The 15767-nt window shown below is 57.8% G+C and overlaps 1 protein-coding gene across 15 annotated transcripts in view; it reads left to right on the forward strand.

The window, feature by feature from the left end:
* The window catches only part of madd (MAP-kinase activating death domain), a 439970-nt gene that overhangs the window by 269365 nt on the left and 154838 nt on the right, over positions 1-15767 (forward strand). For all 15 annotated transcript variants that reach the window (XM_072518747.1, XM_072518746.1, XM_072518754.1 and 12 more), the window contains one exon: positions 13415-13554. In XM_072518747.1, coding sequence (XP_072374848.1) covers positions 13415-13554 — 140 coding nt within the window. The remainder of the gene's footprint in view (positions 1-13414; positions 13555-15767) is intronic.

Below are 15767 nucleotides of genomic sequence, written 5' to 3' on the forward strand. Positions count from 1 at the left end.
TGTCTGGGTTAGGGTGCTGTGAATCTGGTGAGGGTGCTGTGTGTCTGGGTGAGGGTGCTGTGTGTCTGGGTGAGGGTGCTGTGTGTCTGGGTAAGGCTGCTGTGTGTGTGGGTTAGGGTGCTGTGTGTCTGGGCGAGGGTGCCGTGTGTCTGGGCGAGGGTGCTGTGTGTCTGGGCGAGGGTGCTGTGTGTCTGGGTGAGGGTGCTGTGTGTCTGGGTGAGGCTCGGTTAGGGTGCTGTGTGTCTGGGTCAGGGTGCTGTGTGTCTGGGTGAGGGTGCTGTGTGTCTGGGTGAGGGTGCTGTGTGTCTGGGTGCATTTCGGCGAGGGTGCTGTGTGTCTGGGCGAGGCTCGGTTAGGGTGCTGTGTGTCTGGGTGAGGGTGCTGTCTGTCTGGGTTTGAGGGCGCAGTGTCTGGGTGAGGGTGCTGTGTCTCTGGGTTAGGGTGCTGTGTGTCTGGGCGAGGGTGCTGTGTGTCTGGGCGAGGGTGCTGTGTGTCTGGGCGAGGGTGCTGTGTGTCTGGGTTAGGGTGCTGTGTGTCTGGGCGAGGGTGCTGTGTGTCCGGGTGAGGGTGCGGTGTGCCTGGGTGAGGGTGCTGTGTGTCTGGGTTAGGGTGCTGTGTCTCTGGGTTAGGGTGCTGTGTGTCTGGGCGAGGGTGCTGTGTGTCTGGGCGATGGTGCGGTGTGCCTGGGCGAGGGTGCTGTGTGTCTGGGTTAGGGTGCTGTGTGTCTGGGCGAGGGTGCTGTGTGTCTGGGCGAGGGTGCTGTGTGTCTGGGTTAGGGTGCTGTGTGTCTGGGTAAGGGTGCTATGTGTCTGGGCGAGGGTGCTGTGTGTCTGGGCGATGGTGCGGTGTGCCTGGGCGAGGGTGCTGTGTGTCTGGGTTAGGGTGCTGTGTGTCTGGGTGAGGGTGCTGTGTGTCTGGGCGAGGGTGCTGTGTGTCTGGGCGAGGGTGCTGTGTGTCTGGGCGAGGGTGCTGTGTGTCTGGGCGAGGGTGCTGTGTGTCTGGGCGAGGGTGCTGTGTGTCTGGGCGAGGGTGCTGTGTGTCTGGGCGAGGGTGCTGTGTGTCTGGGCGAGGGTGCTGTGTGTCTGGTTGAGGGTGCTGTGTGTCTGGGTTAGGGTGCTGTGTGTCTGGGTTAGGGTGCAGTGTGTCTGGGTGAGGGTGCAGTGTGTCTGGGCGAGGGTGCTGTGTGTCTGGGCGAGGGTGCTGTGTGTCTGGGCGAGGGTGCGGTGTGTCTGGGTGAGGGTGCTGTGTGTGTGGGTCAGGTTGCTGTGTGTCTGTGTGAGGGTGCTGTGTGTCTGGGCGCGGGTGCTGTGTGTCTGGGCGAGGGTGCTGTGTGTGTGGGTCAGGGTGCTGTGTGTCTGGGTCAGGGTGCTGTGTGACTGGGTGAGGCTGCAGTGTGTCTGGGTGAGGGTGCTGTGTCTCTGGGTTAGGGTGCTGTGTCTCTGGGTTAGGGTGCTGTGTGTCTGGGTGAGGGTGCTGTGTGTCTGGGTCAGGGTGCAGTGTGTCTGGGTCAGGGTGCAGTGTGTCTGGGTGAGGGTGCTGTGTGTCTGGACGAGGGTGCTGTGTGTCTGGGTGAGGATGCTGTGTGTCTGGGTAAGGCTGCTGTGTGTGTGGATCAGGGTGCTGTGTGTCTGGGTGAGGGTGCTGTGTGTCTGGGTTAGGGTGCTATGTGTCTGGGCGAGGGTGCTGTGTCTCTGGGTGAGGGTGCTGTGTGTCTGGGTCAGGGTGCTGTGTGTCTGGGTGAGGGTGCTGTGTGTCTGGGCGAGGGTGCTGTGTGTCTGGGTGAGGGTGCTGTGTGTCTGGGTGAGGGTGCTGTGTATCTGGGTGAGGGTGCTGTGTGTCTGGGTTAGGGTGCTATGTGTCTGGGCGAGGGTGCAGTGTGTCTGGGCGAGGGTGAAGTGTGTCTGGGTTAGGGTGCTGTGTGTCTGCGCGAGGGTGCTGTGTGTCTGGGTTAGGGTGCTGTGTGTCTGGGTTAGGGTGCTGTGTGTCTGGGTGAGGCTCGGTTAGGGTGCTGTGTGTCTGGGTGAGGCTCGGTTAGGGTGCTGTGTGTCTGGGCGAGGGTGCAGTGTGTCTGGGCGAGGGTGCTGTGTGTCTGGGCGATGGTGCTGTGTGTCTGGGCGAGGGTGCTGTGTGTCTGGGCGAGTGTGCTGTGTGTCTGGGTGAGGGTGCTGTGTGTCTGGACGAGGGTGCTGTGTGTCTGGGCGAGGGTGCTGTGTGTCTGGGCGAGGGTGCTGTGTGTCTGGGCGAGGGTGCTGTGTGTCTGGGCGAGGGTGCTGTGTGTCTGGGTTAGGGTGCTGTGTGTCTGGGTTAGGGTGCTGTGTGTCTGGGTGAGGGTGCTGTGTGTCTGGATCAGGGTGCTGTGTATCTGGGCGAGGGTGCTGTGTGTCTGGGTCAGGGTGCAGTGTGTCTGGGTGAGGGTGCTGTGTGTCTGGGTGAGGGTGCTGTGTGTCTGGATCAGTGTGCTGTGTGTCTGGGCGAGGGTGCTTTGTGTCTGGGTCAGGGTGCTGTGTGTCTGGGTGAGGGTGCTGTGTGTCTGGGCGAGGGTGCTGTGTGTCTGGGTTAGGGTGCTGTGTGTCTGGGTGAGGGTGCTGTGTGTCTGGGTTAGGGTGCTGTGTGTCTGGGCGAGGGTGCTGTGTGTCTGGGTTAGGGTGCTGTGAATCTGGTGAGGGTGCTGTGTGTCTGGGTGAGGGTGCTGTGTGTCTGGGCGAGGGTGGTGTGTGTCTGGGCGAGGGTGCTGTGTGTCTGGGCGAGGGTGCTGTGTGTCTGGGCGAGGGTGCTGTGTGTCTGGGTTAGGGTGCTGTGTGTCTGGGTGAGGGTGCTGTGTGTCTGCATTAGGGTGCTGTGAATCTGGTGAGGGTGCTGTGTGTCTGGGTGAGGGTGCTGTGTGTCTGGGTGAGGGTGCTGTGTGTCTGGGTAAGGCTGCTGTGTGTGTGGGTTAGGGTGCTGTGTGTCTGGGCGAGGGTGCCGTGTGTCTGGGCGAGGGTGCTGTGTGTCTGGGCGAGGGTGCTGTGTGTCTGGGTGAGGGTGCTGTGTGTCTGGGTGAGGCTCGGTTAGGGTGCTGTGTGTCTGGGTCAGGGTGCTGTGTGTCTGGGTGAGGGTGCTGTGTGTCTGGGTGAGGGTGCTGTGTGTCTGGGTGCGTTTCGGCGAGGGTGCTGTGTGTCTGGGCGAGGCTCGGTTAGGGTGCTGTGTGTCTGGGTGAGGGTGCTGTCTGTCTGGGTTTGAGGGCGCAGTGTCTGGGTGAGGGTGCTGTGTCTCTGGGTTAGGGTGCTGTGTGTCTGGGCGAGGGTGCTGTGTGTCTGGGCGAGGGTGCTGTGTGTCTGGGCGAGGGTGCTGTGTGTCTGGGTTAGGGTGCTGTGTGTCTGGGCGAGGGTGCTGTGTGTCCGGGTGAGGGTGCGGTGTGCCTGGGTGAGGGTGCTGTGTGTCTGGGTTAGGGTGCTGTGTGTCTGGGTAAGGGTGCTATGTGTCTGGGCGAGGGTGCTGTGTGTCTGGGCGATGGTGCGGTGTGCCTGGGCGAGGGTGCTGTGTGTCTGGGTTAGGGTGCTGTGTGTCTGGGCGAGGGTGCTGTGTGTCTGGGCGAGGGTGCTGTGTGTCTGGGTTAGGGTGCTGTGTGTCTGGGTAAGGGTGCTATGTGTCTGGGCGAGGGTGCTGTGTGTCTGGGCGATGGTGCGGTGTGCCTGGGCGAGGGTGCTGTGTGTCTGGGTTAGGGTGCTGTGTGTCTGGGCGAGGGTGCTGTGTGTCTGGGCGAGGGTGCTGTGTGTCTGGGTAAGGGTGCTGTGTGTCTGGGTAAGGGTGCTGTGTGTCTGGGCGAGGGTGCTGTGTGTCTGGGTCAGGGTGCGGTGTGCCTGGGTGAGGGTGCTGTGTGTCTGGGCGAGGGTGCTGTGTGTCTGGGTGAGGGTGCTGTGTGTCTGGGCGAGGGTGCTGTGTGTCTGGACGAGGTTGCTGTGTGTCTGGGCGAGGGTGCTGTGTTTCTGGGCGAGGGTGCTGTGTGTCTGGGCGAGGGTGCTGTGCGTCTGGTTGAGGGTGCTGTTTGTCTGGGCGAGGGTGCTGTGTGTCTGGGTTAGGGTGCAGTGTGTCTGGGTGAGGGTGCAGTGTGTCTGGGCGAGGGTGCTGTGTGTCTGGGCGAGGGTGCTGTGTGTCTGGGCGAGGGTGCTGTGTGTGTGGGTCAGGGTGCTGTGTGTCTGTGTGAGGGTGCTGTGTGTCTGGGCGCGGGTGCTGTGTGTCTGGGCGAGGGTGCTGTGTGTGTGGGTCAGGGTGCTGTGTGTCTGGGTCAGGGTGCTGTGTGTCTGGGTGAGGGTGCAGTGTGTCTGGGTGAGGGTGCTGTGTGTCTGGGTGAGGGTGCTGTGTCTCTGGGTGAGGGTGCTGTGTCTCTGGGTTAGGGTGCTGTGTGTCTGGGTGAGGGTGCTGTGTGTCTGGGTCAGGGTGCAGTGTGTCTGGGTGAGGGTGCTGTGTGTCTGGGCGAGGGTGCTGTGTGTCTGGGCGAGGGTGCTGTGTGTCTGGGTGAGGGTGCTGTGTGTCTGGGTAAGGCTGCTGTGTGTGTGGGTCAGGGTGCTGTGTGTCTGGGTGAGGGTGCTATGTGTCTGGGCGAGGGTGCTGTGTCTCTGGGCGAGGGTGCTGTGTGTCTGGGCGAGGGTGCTGTGTGTCTGGGTGAGGGTGCTGTGTGTCTGGGTCAGGGTGCTGTGTGTCTGGGTGAGGGTGCTGTGTGTCTGGGCGAGGGTGCTGTGTGTCTGGGCGAGGGTGCTGTGTGTCTGGGCGAGGGTGCTGTGTGTCTGGGCGAGGGTGCTGTGTGTCTGGGCGAGGGTGCTGTGTGTCTGGGCGAGGGTGCTGTGTGTCTGGATCAGGGTGCTGTGTGTCTGGGTGAGGGTGCTGTGTGTCTGGATCAGGGTGCTGTGTGTCTGGGCGAGGGTGCTGTGTGTCTGGGTCAGTGTGCTGTGTGTCTGGGTGAGGGTGCTGTGTGTCTGGGCGAGGTTGCTGTGTGTCTGGGTTAGGGTGCTGTGTGTCTGGGTGAGGGTGCTGTGTGTCTGGGTTAGGGTGCTGTGTGTCTGGGCGAGGGTGCTGTGTGTCTGGGTTAGGGTGCTGTGAATCTGGTGAGGGTGCTGTGTGTCTGGGTGAGGGTGCTGTGTGCCTGGGTGAGGGTGCTGTGTGTCTGGGCGAGGGTGCTGTGTGTCTGGGCGAGGGTGCTGTGTGTCTGGGCGAGGGTGCTGTGTGTCTGGGCGAGGGTGCTGTGTGTCTGGGTTAGGGTGCTGTGTGTCTGGGTGAGGGTGCTGTGTGTCTGGGCGAGGGTGCTGTGTGTCTGGGTTAGTGTGCTGTGAATCTGGTGAGGGTGCTGTGTATCTGGGTGAGGGTGCTGTGTGTCTGGGTGAGGGTGCCGTGTGTCTGGGCGAGGGTGCTGTGTGTCTGGGTGAGGCTCGGTTAGGGTGCTGTGTGTCTGGGTCAGGGTGCTGTGTGTCTGGGTGAGGGTGCTGTGTGTCTGGGTGAGGGTGCTGTGTGTCTGGGTGAGGGTGCTGTGTGTCTAGGTGAGGGTGCTGTGTGTCTGGGTGAGGGTGCTGTGTGTCTGGGTGCGGTTCGGCGAGGGTGCTGTGTGTCTGGGCGAGGCTCGGTTAGGGTGCTGTGTGTCTGGGTGAGGGTGCTGTCTGTCTGGGTTTGAGGGCGCAGTGTCTGGGTGAGGGTGCTGTGTCTCTGGGTTAGGGTGCTGTGTATCTGGGCGAGGGTGCTGTGTGTCTGGGCGAGGGTGCTGTGTGTCTGGGTGAGGGTGCTGTGTGTCTGGGCGAGGGTGCTGTGTCTCCGGGTGAGGGTGCGGTGTGCCTGGGTGAGGGTGCTGTGTGTCTGGGTTAGGGTGATGTGTGTCTGGGTAAGGGTGCTGTGTGTCTGGGCGAGGGTGCTGTGTGTCTGGGCGATGGTGCGGTGTGCCTGGGCGTGGGTGCTGTGTGTCTGGGCGAGGGTGCTGTGTGTCTGGGCGAGGGTGCTGTGTGTCTGGGTTAGGGTGCTGTGTGTCTGGGCGAGGGTGCTGTGTGTCTGGGCGAGTGTGCTGTGTGTCTGAGTGAGGGTGCTGTGTGTCTGGGAGAGGGTGCTGTGTGTCTGGGCGAGGGTGCTGTGTGTCTGGGCGAGGGTGCTGTGTGTCTGGGCGAGGGTGCTGTGTGTCTGAGTGAGGGTGCTGTGTGTCTGGGTGAGGGTGCTGTGTGTCTGGGCGAGGGTGCTGTGTGTCTGGACGAGGGTGCTGTGTGTCTGGGCGAGGGTGCTGTGTGTCTGGGCGAGGGTGCTGTGTGTCTGGGCGAGGGTGCTGTGTGTCTGGGCGAGGGTGCTGTGTGTCTGGTTGAGGGTGCTGTGTGTCTGGGCGAGGGTGCAGTGTGTCTGGGCGAGGGTGCAGTGTGTCTGGGTTAGGGTGCAGTGTGTCTGGGTGAGGGTGCAGTGTGTCTGGGCGAGGGTGCTGTGTGTCTGGGCGAGGGTGCTGTGTGTCTGGGCGAGGGTGCTGTGTGTCTGGGTGAGGGTGCTGTGTGTCTGGGTGAGGGTGCTGTGTGTGTGGGTCAGGGTGCTGTGTGTCTGTGTGAGGGTGCTGTGTGTCTGGGCGTGGGTGCTGTGTGTCTGGGCGAGGGTGCTGTGTGTGTGGGTCAGGGTGCTGTGTGTCTGGGTGAGGGTGCAGTGTGTCTGGGTGAGGGTGCTGTGTGTCTGGGTGAGGGTGCTGTGTCTCTGGGTTAGGGTGCTGTGTCTCTGGGTTAGGGTGCTGTGTCTCTGGGTTAGGGTGCTGTGTCTCTGGGTTAGGGTGCTGTGTGTCTGGGTGAGGGTGCTGTGTGTCTGGGTGAGGGTGCTGTGTGTCTGGGTCAGGGTGCAGTGTGTCTGGGTGAGGGTGCTGTGTGTCTGGGCGAGGGTGCTGTGTGTCTGGGCGAGGGTGCTGTGTGTCTGGGTAAGGCTGCTGTGTGTGTGGGTCAGGGTGCTGTGTGTCTGGGTGAGGGTGCTGTGTGTCTGGGTGAGGGTGCTGTGTGTCTGGGTCAGGGTGCTGTGTGTCTGGGTGAGGGTGCTGTGTGTCTGGGTGAGGGTGCTGTGTGTCTGGGCGAGGGTGCTGTGTGTCTGGGCGAGGGTGCTGTGTGTCTGGGTCAGGGTGCTGTGTGTCTGGGTGAGGGTGCTGTGTGTCTGGGTGAGGGTGCTGTGCGTCTGGGTGAGGGTGCTGTGCGTCTGGGTTAGGGTGCTATGTGTCTGGGTAAGGGTGCTGTGTGTCTGGGCGAGGGTGCTGTGTCTCTGGGCGAGGGTGCTGTGTGTCTGGGTGAGGGTGCTGTGTGTCTGGGTCAGGGTGCTGTGTGTCTGGGTGAGGGTGCTGTGTGTCTGGGCGAGGGTGCTGTGTGTCTGGGCGAGGGTGCTGTGTGTCTGGGCGAGGGTGCTGTGTGTCTGGGCGAGGGTGCTGTGTGTCTGGGCGAGGGTGCTGTGTGTCTGGGCGAGGGTGCTGTGTGTCTGGGCAAGGGTGCTGTGTGTCTGGGCGCGGGTGCTGTGTGTCTGGGCGAGGGTGCTGTGTGTCTGGACGAGGGTGCTGTGTGTCTGGGCGAGGGTGCTGTTTGTCTGGGCGAGGGTGCTGTGTGTCTGGGTTAGGGTGCTGTGTGTCTGGGTTAGGGTGCTGTGTGTCTGGGTGAGGGTGCTGTGTGTCTGGATCAGGGTGCTGTGTGTCTGGGCGAGGGTGCTGTGTGTCTGGGTCAGGGTGCAGTGTGTCTGGGTGAGGGTGCTGTGTGTCTGGGCGAGGGTGCTGTGTGTCTGGGCGAGGGTGCTGTGTGTCTGGGTTAGGGTGCTGTGTGTCTGGGTGAGGGTGCTGTGTGTCTGGGCGAGGGTGCTGTGTGTCTGGGTTAGTGTGCTGTGAATCTGGTGAGGGTGCTGTGTATCTGGGTGAGGGTGCTGTGTGTCTGGGTGAGGGTGCCGTGTGTCTGGGCGAGGGTGCCGTGTGTCTGGGTGAGGGTGCTGTGTGTCTGGGTGAGGCTCGGTTAGGGTGCTGTGTGTCTGGGTCAGGGTGCTGTGTGTCTGGTTGAGGGTGCTGTGTGTCTGGGTGAGGGTGCTGTGTGTCTGGGTGAGGGTGCTGTGTGTCTAGGTGAGGGTGCTGTGTGTCTGGGTGAGGGTGCTGTGTGTCTGGGCGAGGGTGCTGTGTGTCTGGGTGAGGGTGCTGTGTGTCTGGGCGAGGGTGCTGTGTCTCCGGGTGAGGGTGCGGTGTGCCTGGGTGAGGGTGCTGTGTCTCCGGGTGAGGGTGCGGTGTGTCTGGGTGCGGTTCGGCGAGGGTGCTGTGTGTCTGGGCGAGGCTCGGTTAGGGTGCTGTGTGTCTGGGTGAGGGTGCTGTCTGTCTGGGTTTGAGGGCGCAGTGTCTGGGTGAGGGTGCTGTGTCTCTGGGTTAGGGTGCTGTGTATCTGGGCGAGGGTGCTGTGTGTCTGGGCGAGGGTGCTGTGTGTCTGGGTGAGGGTGCTGTGTGTCTGGGCGAGGGTGCTGTGTCTCCGGGTGAGGGTGCGGTGTGCCTGGGTGAGGGTGCTGTGTGTCTGGGTTAGGGTGCTGTGTGTCTGGGTAAGGGTGCTGTGTGTCTGGGCGAGGGTGCTGTGTGTCTGGGCGATGGTGCGGTGTGCCTGGGCGAGGGTGCTGTGTGTCTGGGCGAGGGTGCTGTGTGTCTGGGTTAGGGTGCTGTGTGTCTGGGCGAGGGTGCTGTGTGTCTGGGCGAGTGTGCTGTGTGTCTGGGCGAGGGTGCTGTGTGTCTGGGCGAGGGTGCTGTGTGTCTGAGTGAGGGTGCTGTGTGTCTGGGTGAGGGTGCTGTGTGTCTGGGCGAGGGTGCTGTGTGTCTGGACGAGGGTGCTGTGTGTCTGGGCGAGGGTGCTGTGTGTCTGGGCGAGGGTGCTGTGTGTCTGGGCGAGGGTGCTGTGTGTCTGGTTGAGGGTGCTGTGTGTCTGGGCGAGGGTGCAGTGTGTCTGGGTTAGGGTGCAGTGTGTCTGGGTGAGGGTGCAGTGTGTCTGGGCGAGGGTGCTGTGTGTCTGGGCGAGGGTGCTGTGTGTCTGGGTGAGGGTGCTGTGTGTGTGGGTCAGGGTGCTGTGTGTCTGTGTGAGGGTGCTGTGTGTCTGGGCGTGGGTGCTGTGTGTCTGGGCGAGGGTGCTGTGTGTGTGGGTCAGGGTGCTGTGTGTCTGGGTGAGGGTGCAGTGTGTCTGGGTGAGGGTGCTGTGTGTCTGGGTGAGGGTGCTGTGTCTCTGGGTTAGGGTGCTGTGTCTCTGGGTTAGGGTGCTGTGTCTCTGGGTTAGGGTGCTGTGTCTCTGGGTTAGGGTGCTGTGTGTCTGGGTGAGGGTGCTGTGTGTCTGGGTGAGGGTGCTGTGTGTCTGGGTCAGGGTGCAGTGTGTCTGGGTGAGGGTGCTGTGTGTCTGGGCGAGGGTGCTGTGTGTCTGGGTGAGGGTGCTGTGTGTCTGGGTAAGGCTGCTGTGTGTGTGGGTCAGGGTGCTGTGTGTCTGGGTGAGGGTGCTGTGTGTCTGGGTGAGGGTGCTGTGTGTCTGGGTCAGGGTGCTGTGTGTCTGGGTGAGGGTGCTGTGTGTCTGGGTGAGGGTGCTGTGTGTCTGGGCGAGGGTGCTGTGTGTCTGGGCGAGGGTGCTGTGTGTCTGGGTGAGGGTGCTGTGTGTCTGGGTGAGGGTGCTGTGTGTCTGGGTTAGGGTGCTATGTGTCTGGGCGAGGGTGCTGTGTGTCTGGGTGAGGGTGCAGTGTGTCTGGGCGAGGGTGCTGTGTGTCTGGGCGAGGGTGCTGTGTGTCTGGGTGTGGGTGCTGTGTGTCTGGGTAAGGCTGCTGTGTGTGTGGGTCAGGGTGCTGTGTGTCTGGGCGAGGGTGCTGTGTGTCTGGGCGAGGGTGCTGTGTGTCTGGGCGAGGGTGCTGTGTGTCTGGGCGAGGGTGCTGTGTGTCTGGGTGAGGGTGCTGTGTGTCTGGGTTAGGGTGCTCTGTGTCTGGGCGAGGGTGCTGTGTGTCTGGGTGAGGGTGCTGTGTGTCTGGGTTAGGGTGCTGTGTGTCTGGGCGAGGGTGCTGTGTGTCTGGGCGAGGGTGCTGTGTGTCTGGGTGAGGGTGCTGTGCGTCTGGGTGAGGGTGCTGTGTGTCTGGGTTAGGGTGCTATGTGTCTGGGCGAGGGTGCTGTGTGTCTGGGTGAGGGTGCTGTGTGTCTGGGTGAGGGTGCTGTGTGACTGGGTGAGGGTGCTGTGTGTCTGGGTTAGGGTGCTGTGTGTCTGGGTTAGGGTGCTGTGTGTCTGGGTGAGGGTGCTGTGTGTCTGGGTGAGGGTGCTGTGTGTCTGGGTTAGGTTGCTGTGTGTCTGGGTGAGGGTGCTGTGTGTCTGGATCAGGGTGCTGTGTGTCTGGGCGAGGGTGCTGTGTGTCTGGGCCAGGGTGCTGTGTGTCTGGGTCAGGGTGCTGTGGTCTGGGTTTGGGTGCTGTGTGTCTGGGTGCGGTTCGGTTCGGGTGCTGTGTGTCTGGGTGAGGCTGGGTTAGGGTACTGTTTGTCGGGGCGAGCCTCAGTTATGGCCTGCATCGGGGCAGGCTGGGAACCTGGTCTGTGCATCTTGTGTAGGCTGATGAACTCAACCGGGCATCGATGAGAGGGTGAGGAACTGCCTTGGACATTGCGTATCGGTGAGGAACTCTCCTGGGCATTGGGGACAGAGTGAGGGTCCCTCCTGGGCATGAGGACAGGATGAGGGTCCCTCCTGGTCATGGGGGCAGGGTGAGGGTCCCTCCTGGGCATGGGGACAGGGTGAGGGTCCCTCCTGGGCATGGGGACAAGGTGAGGGTCCCTCCTGGGCATGGGGACAGGGTGAGGGTTCCTCCTGGTCATTGGGACAGAGTGAGGGTCCCTCCTGTTCATGGGGACAGGGTGAGGGTCCCTCCTGTTCATGGGGACAGGGTGAGAGTCCGTCCTGTTCATGGGGACAGGGTGAGGGTCCCTCCTGGGCATGAGGACAGGGTGAGGGTCCCTCCTGGTCATGGGGACAGGGTGAGGGTCCCTCCTGGTCATGTGGACAGGGTGAGGGTCCCTCCTGTTCATGGGGACAGAGTGAGGGTCCCTCCTGTTCATGGGGACAGGGTGAGGGTCCCTCCTGTTCATGGAGACAGGGTGATGGTCCCTCCTGTTCATGCGGACAGGGTGAGGGACTTGTCTGGGCATCAGGGAAGAGATTGTGAATCCTGAATATTAGGGCGAGAGAGTTGCTGGGTTAATTAAGTGGAAGCATAAGTAGTATACTTATTGTGAAGATGACTCAAACTAAAATAAATGATTTCAAAATTTCTGAATGTTACTTTAAAATAAGAAATTAATTTTGAACGAGATAAATGAGAGATGTTGCACTTTGGTAGAAGGTCTAAAGATGTCTGTCATGAAATCCATTGGTCCCTGTGGCAGTGGGTGCTAAATTAGGAATGTGTTTGAATGTAATATTTAAGGAACAGGATGTTCTCATGCTTGGTACATTGATTCCTGTTTTGTAACAAGACTGGGACCATTTTGATGGTTTTTCGGGTCTCCAGACCGCTTCAAAGGTCAGCGAGCAGCTCTTTCTGAGGCACGCAGTATTGGGAAGTAAACGTGCAAGTGTCATCGAGTCAGGAACAGGTCGCAGTTTTGTATCAAACGTTTGAGAAACGGCTGTGGGGAGCAGAGGGTAAAGAGGGCTGTTGGGGAAAAGGTCCCCTTTTGGAGCAGTGGTGTTCAGCTAGGCACAACCAAAGATCTGAAAGTGTGCTGTGAGCTTGTGTTGAGTGTACGTGGGAATCTTGGAAGACAAGATTGAAACTCTGAGGTGGGCCATTGTTAAAGCCATTCGAGTAGGAGGGACCTTCGGAGAGAATTCCACAGAGAGATCTTCAAAGGCGGAGACTGAAAATCCTGGTTAGAAAGACAAAGTCTATGGGATTGGTTGACCCCCCACCCCAGACTTATAAAAAATCTCTGTTCCAAATGCATTCAGTTTTGACATTCATATTGCAAAAAAGGATATTGAGATCCATGGAAGAATCCATTGAATCCCTATAGTGCAGAAGTAGGCAATTTGGCCCATCGAGTCTGTACCAACACTCTGAAAGAGCACCCGATCGAGGCCCACACCCCGCCCAATCCCCGTAACCCCACCTAACCTGCACATCTTTGGGCACGAAGTGTTATTATCATGGCCAATCCACCTAACCTGAACATCTTTGGACCGTGGGAGGAAACTAGAGCCCGGGGGAAACCCACACTGACATGGGGAGAACATGCAAACTCCACATACAATCACCCAAGGTCAGAATCAAACCCGGGTCCCTGGTGCTGTGAGAACATAAGAACATAAGAACTAGGAGCAGGAGTAGGCCACCTGGCCCCTCGAGGCTGCTCTGCCATTCAATGAGATCATGGCTGATCTTTTGTGGACACAGCTCCACTTTCCAGCCCGAACACCATAACCCTTAATCCCTTTATTCTTCAAAAAACTATCTATCTTTATCTTAAAAACATTTAATGAAGGAGCCTCTACTGCTTCACTGGGCAAGGAATTCCATAGATTCACAACCCTTTGGGTGAAGAAGTTCCTCCTAAACTCAGTCCTAAATCTACTTCCCCTTATTTTGAGGCTATGCCCCCTAGTTCTGCTTTCACCTGCCAGTGGAAACAACCTGCCCGCATCTATCCTATCTATTCCCTTCATAATTTTATATGTTTCTATAAGATCCCCCCGCATCCTTCTAAATTCCAACGAGTACAGTCCCAGTCTACTCAACCTCTCCTCGTAATCCAACCCCTTCAGCTCTGGGATTAACCTAGTGAATCTCCTCTGCATCCCCTCCAGCGCCAGTATGTCCTTTCTCAGGTAAGGAGACCAAAACTGAACACAATACTCCAGGTGTGGCCTCACTAACACCTTATACAATTGCAGAATAACCTCCCTAGTCTTAAACTCCATCCCTCTAGCAATGAAGGACAACATTCCATTTGCCTTCTTAATCACCTGTTGCACCTGTAAACCAACTTTTTGCGACTCATGCACTAGCACACCCAGGTCTCTCTGCACAGCAGCATGTTTTAATATTTTATCATTTAAATAATAATCCCTTTTACTGTTATTCCTACCATAATGGATAACCTCACATTTGTCAACATTGTATTCCATCTGCCCGACCGTAGCCCATTCACTTAACCTGTCCAAATCTCTCTGCAGACTTCCGGTATCCTCTGCACTTTTTGCTTTACCACTCATCTTAGTGTCGTCTGCAAACTTGGACACATTGCCCTTGGTCCCCAACTCCAAATCATCTATGTAAAGGCAGCAGTGCTAATCACTGTGCCACCGTGCTGCCCATAACCACCCATTCCATAAAATCCCGACTGTGCAGAAGGAGGCCATTTGATGTTGAGCAATGTGTAAAATAGCTTTGTAAGGATGATGCCAGGTGCTCATTTTGTCTTCCAATGTTACAGGACTCCGAAACCTCTCCGTCCCAACAGTTTGAGACTCCCGAGTGACTCTGAGGCCGAGTCAGACTCGCGAGCCAGTTCCCCAAACTCCACCATCTCCAACAACAGCAGTGAGGGCTTCGGAGGATTCATGTCATTCGCAAGTAAGTGTAACATGCACATGCAGTAATATATTCCTGACAACCATTTGATAAGGAATATATATGGAGATTACATATCATGAGCGAGTCACTCCTTACCCAACAATCTCTCTGTTACTCACATAACGTGGGCAGCACGGTAGCATGGTGGTTAGCACAATTGCTTCACAGCTCCGGGGTCCCAGGTTCGATTCCCGGCTTGGGTCACTGTCTGTGTGGAGTCTGCATGTTCTCCCCGTGTGTGCGTGGGTTTCGTCCGGTGCTCCGGTTTCCTCCCACAGTCCAAAGATGTGCAGGTTAGGTGGATTGGCCATGATAAATTGCCCTTAGTGTTGGGTGGGTTTACTGGGTTATGGGGATAGGGCCGTGGTGTGGGCTTGGGTAGTGTGCTTTTTCAAAGAGCCGGTGCAGACTCGATGGGCCGAATGGCCCCCTTCGGCACTGTAAATTCTATTCTATTCTACTCTGTTTATTTGTTGGGGCAAAAGTGAATCCCCAGGAAAAGTCCGTGGCTGAGGTTACTCATGAAGGCCCTACCTTCTCAACTGGCCCCTCGCCAGAGGTGTGGTGATCCGTAGGTTAAATCACCACCAGTCAGCTCTCTTTCCCCCCCCCCCCCCCCCCCCCCCCCACACCAAAGAGAAAGCAGCCTACGGTCACCTGGGATTAAGGGGACTTTACTTTACTTATGCTATATGTAATATTCACTGTCTACATTCAATGTGAGTCTGACAGCCTGAGGGGGTTCTGTACAATTCCACTCCCCTCAGTTCACTCTGGCTGAAAGTTCTTGGATAGCAACCTTTCCCCATTGCGTCTCTGCAATAGCTGCTCCAAGCTTTAGAACGCCCCTAAGCATGTAGTCCTGGCCTTTGGAATGTACCAGTCTGAAACACTTGCACTGGAAGAACATCAGGTTTTGTTAGACCAAAGAATGTCTTCCACCGAACTGATAATCCTCCAGCAACAGCTGATGTATGTGCCGGTGTGTGTTCCTGGGAACAGCTCGTAGAACACAGAGTACTGCATCACAGAGCTGCTCGGAATGAACCTCAACAAAAACCACCTCATCTCTGTCCAGACCTTCTTTGCAAAGGCACATTCCACAAGGGGGTGTACAATGGTCTCTTCCTGACCACAGTCACCTTGAGAGACTGCAGGCATGCAGGAACGATCTGACAGGGAGGGTTTTTTCCCTCCCAGCCAATCTAGGCCTTGGTGCTTGTTTAAAAGTGCTAGTGATGAGGCATTCTGCCAAATGACTTCGTCAGTCTGCTCAGATACCCACCTGGCAGGATCCACCATATCAGAGAAAAGCAAATTACTGCGGATGCTGGAATCTGAAACAAAAATATTGAAGATTCTCAGCAGGTCTGACAGCATCTGTAGAGAGAGAAGGGAGCTAATTATTTGAGTCTGGATGACTCTTCGTCAAAGCTTAGCTCCCTTTCCTCTCCCCAGATGCTGTCAAACCTGCTGAGAGGATCCACCGTCTCCTTTTCCCAAAGGGCCTCAAAGATGTTACATGCAGACCAGTGCTTGTATGAACTCATTCTACTGAATTGCTCCTCAGGTAGCCCTATCTTCCTTATTCTCGATCTAGTGTGTCTTTTTCGCATCTTTCTTGGACAAAAGGAGGCCAAAACTGTGCACAGTGATCATGTGTTCTCACCAAAACCCTTTAAATTGCAGGAAGCCTCCCTTACTCTTATACTGGAACACTGTCTCAATAAAGGCTGTCGCGCCATTTTCCTGCCTAGTTGTTCACTGTGCCTCAATGTTAACTTTGTGACTTGTGGTGTGGACAAGGACTTCCTAAATCCCTCTGAATGCTAATATTCATTAGTCTCTTGCTCATTTCAAAAAATGCTTTTCTATTCCTCATTCCAAAGTAGTCAATTGCACATTTTCTCACATTTTACTCTATCTGGCACCTTCTTGCTCGCCCACTTCACTGATGTACTAGTTGAATGGATATATATAATAATAATCGCTTATTGTCATAAGTAGGCTTCAATGAAGTTACTGTGAAAAGCCCCTAGTTGCCACATTCCGGCGCCTGTTCGGGGAGGCCGGTATGGGAATTGAACCCATGCTGCTGCCTTGTTCTGCATTACAAGCCAGCTGTTTAGCCCACTGTGCTAAACCAGCCCCTATAGTACCCAGGCCGTAGTCTGTCGAAGGTGTGCTGCATCGCGGCAGTGTTGATATTTGTG

The sequence above is a fragment of the Scyliorhinus torazame genome, chromosome 10, assembly GCF_047496885.1.
Source record: "Scyliorhinus torazame isolate Kashiwa2021f chromosome 10, sScyTor2.1, whole genome shotgun sequence".
Taxonomy (NCBI): Eukaryota; Metazoa; Chordata; class Chondrichthyes; order Carcharhiniformes; family Scyliorhinidae; genus Scyliorhinus; species Scyliorhinus torazame.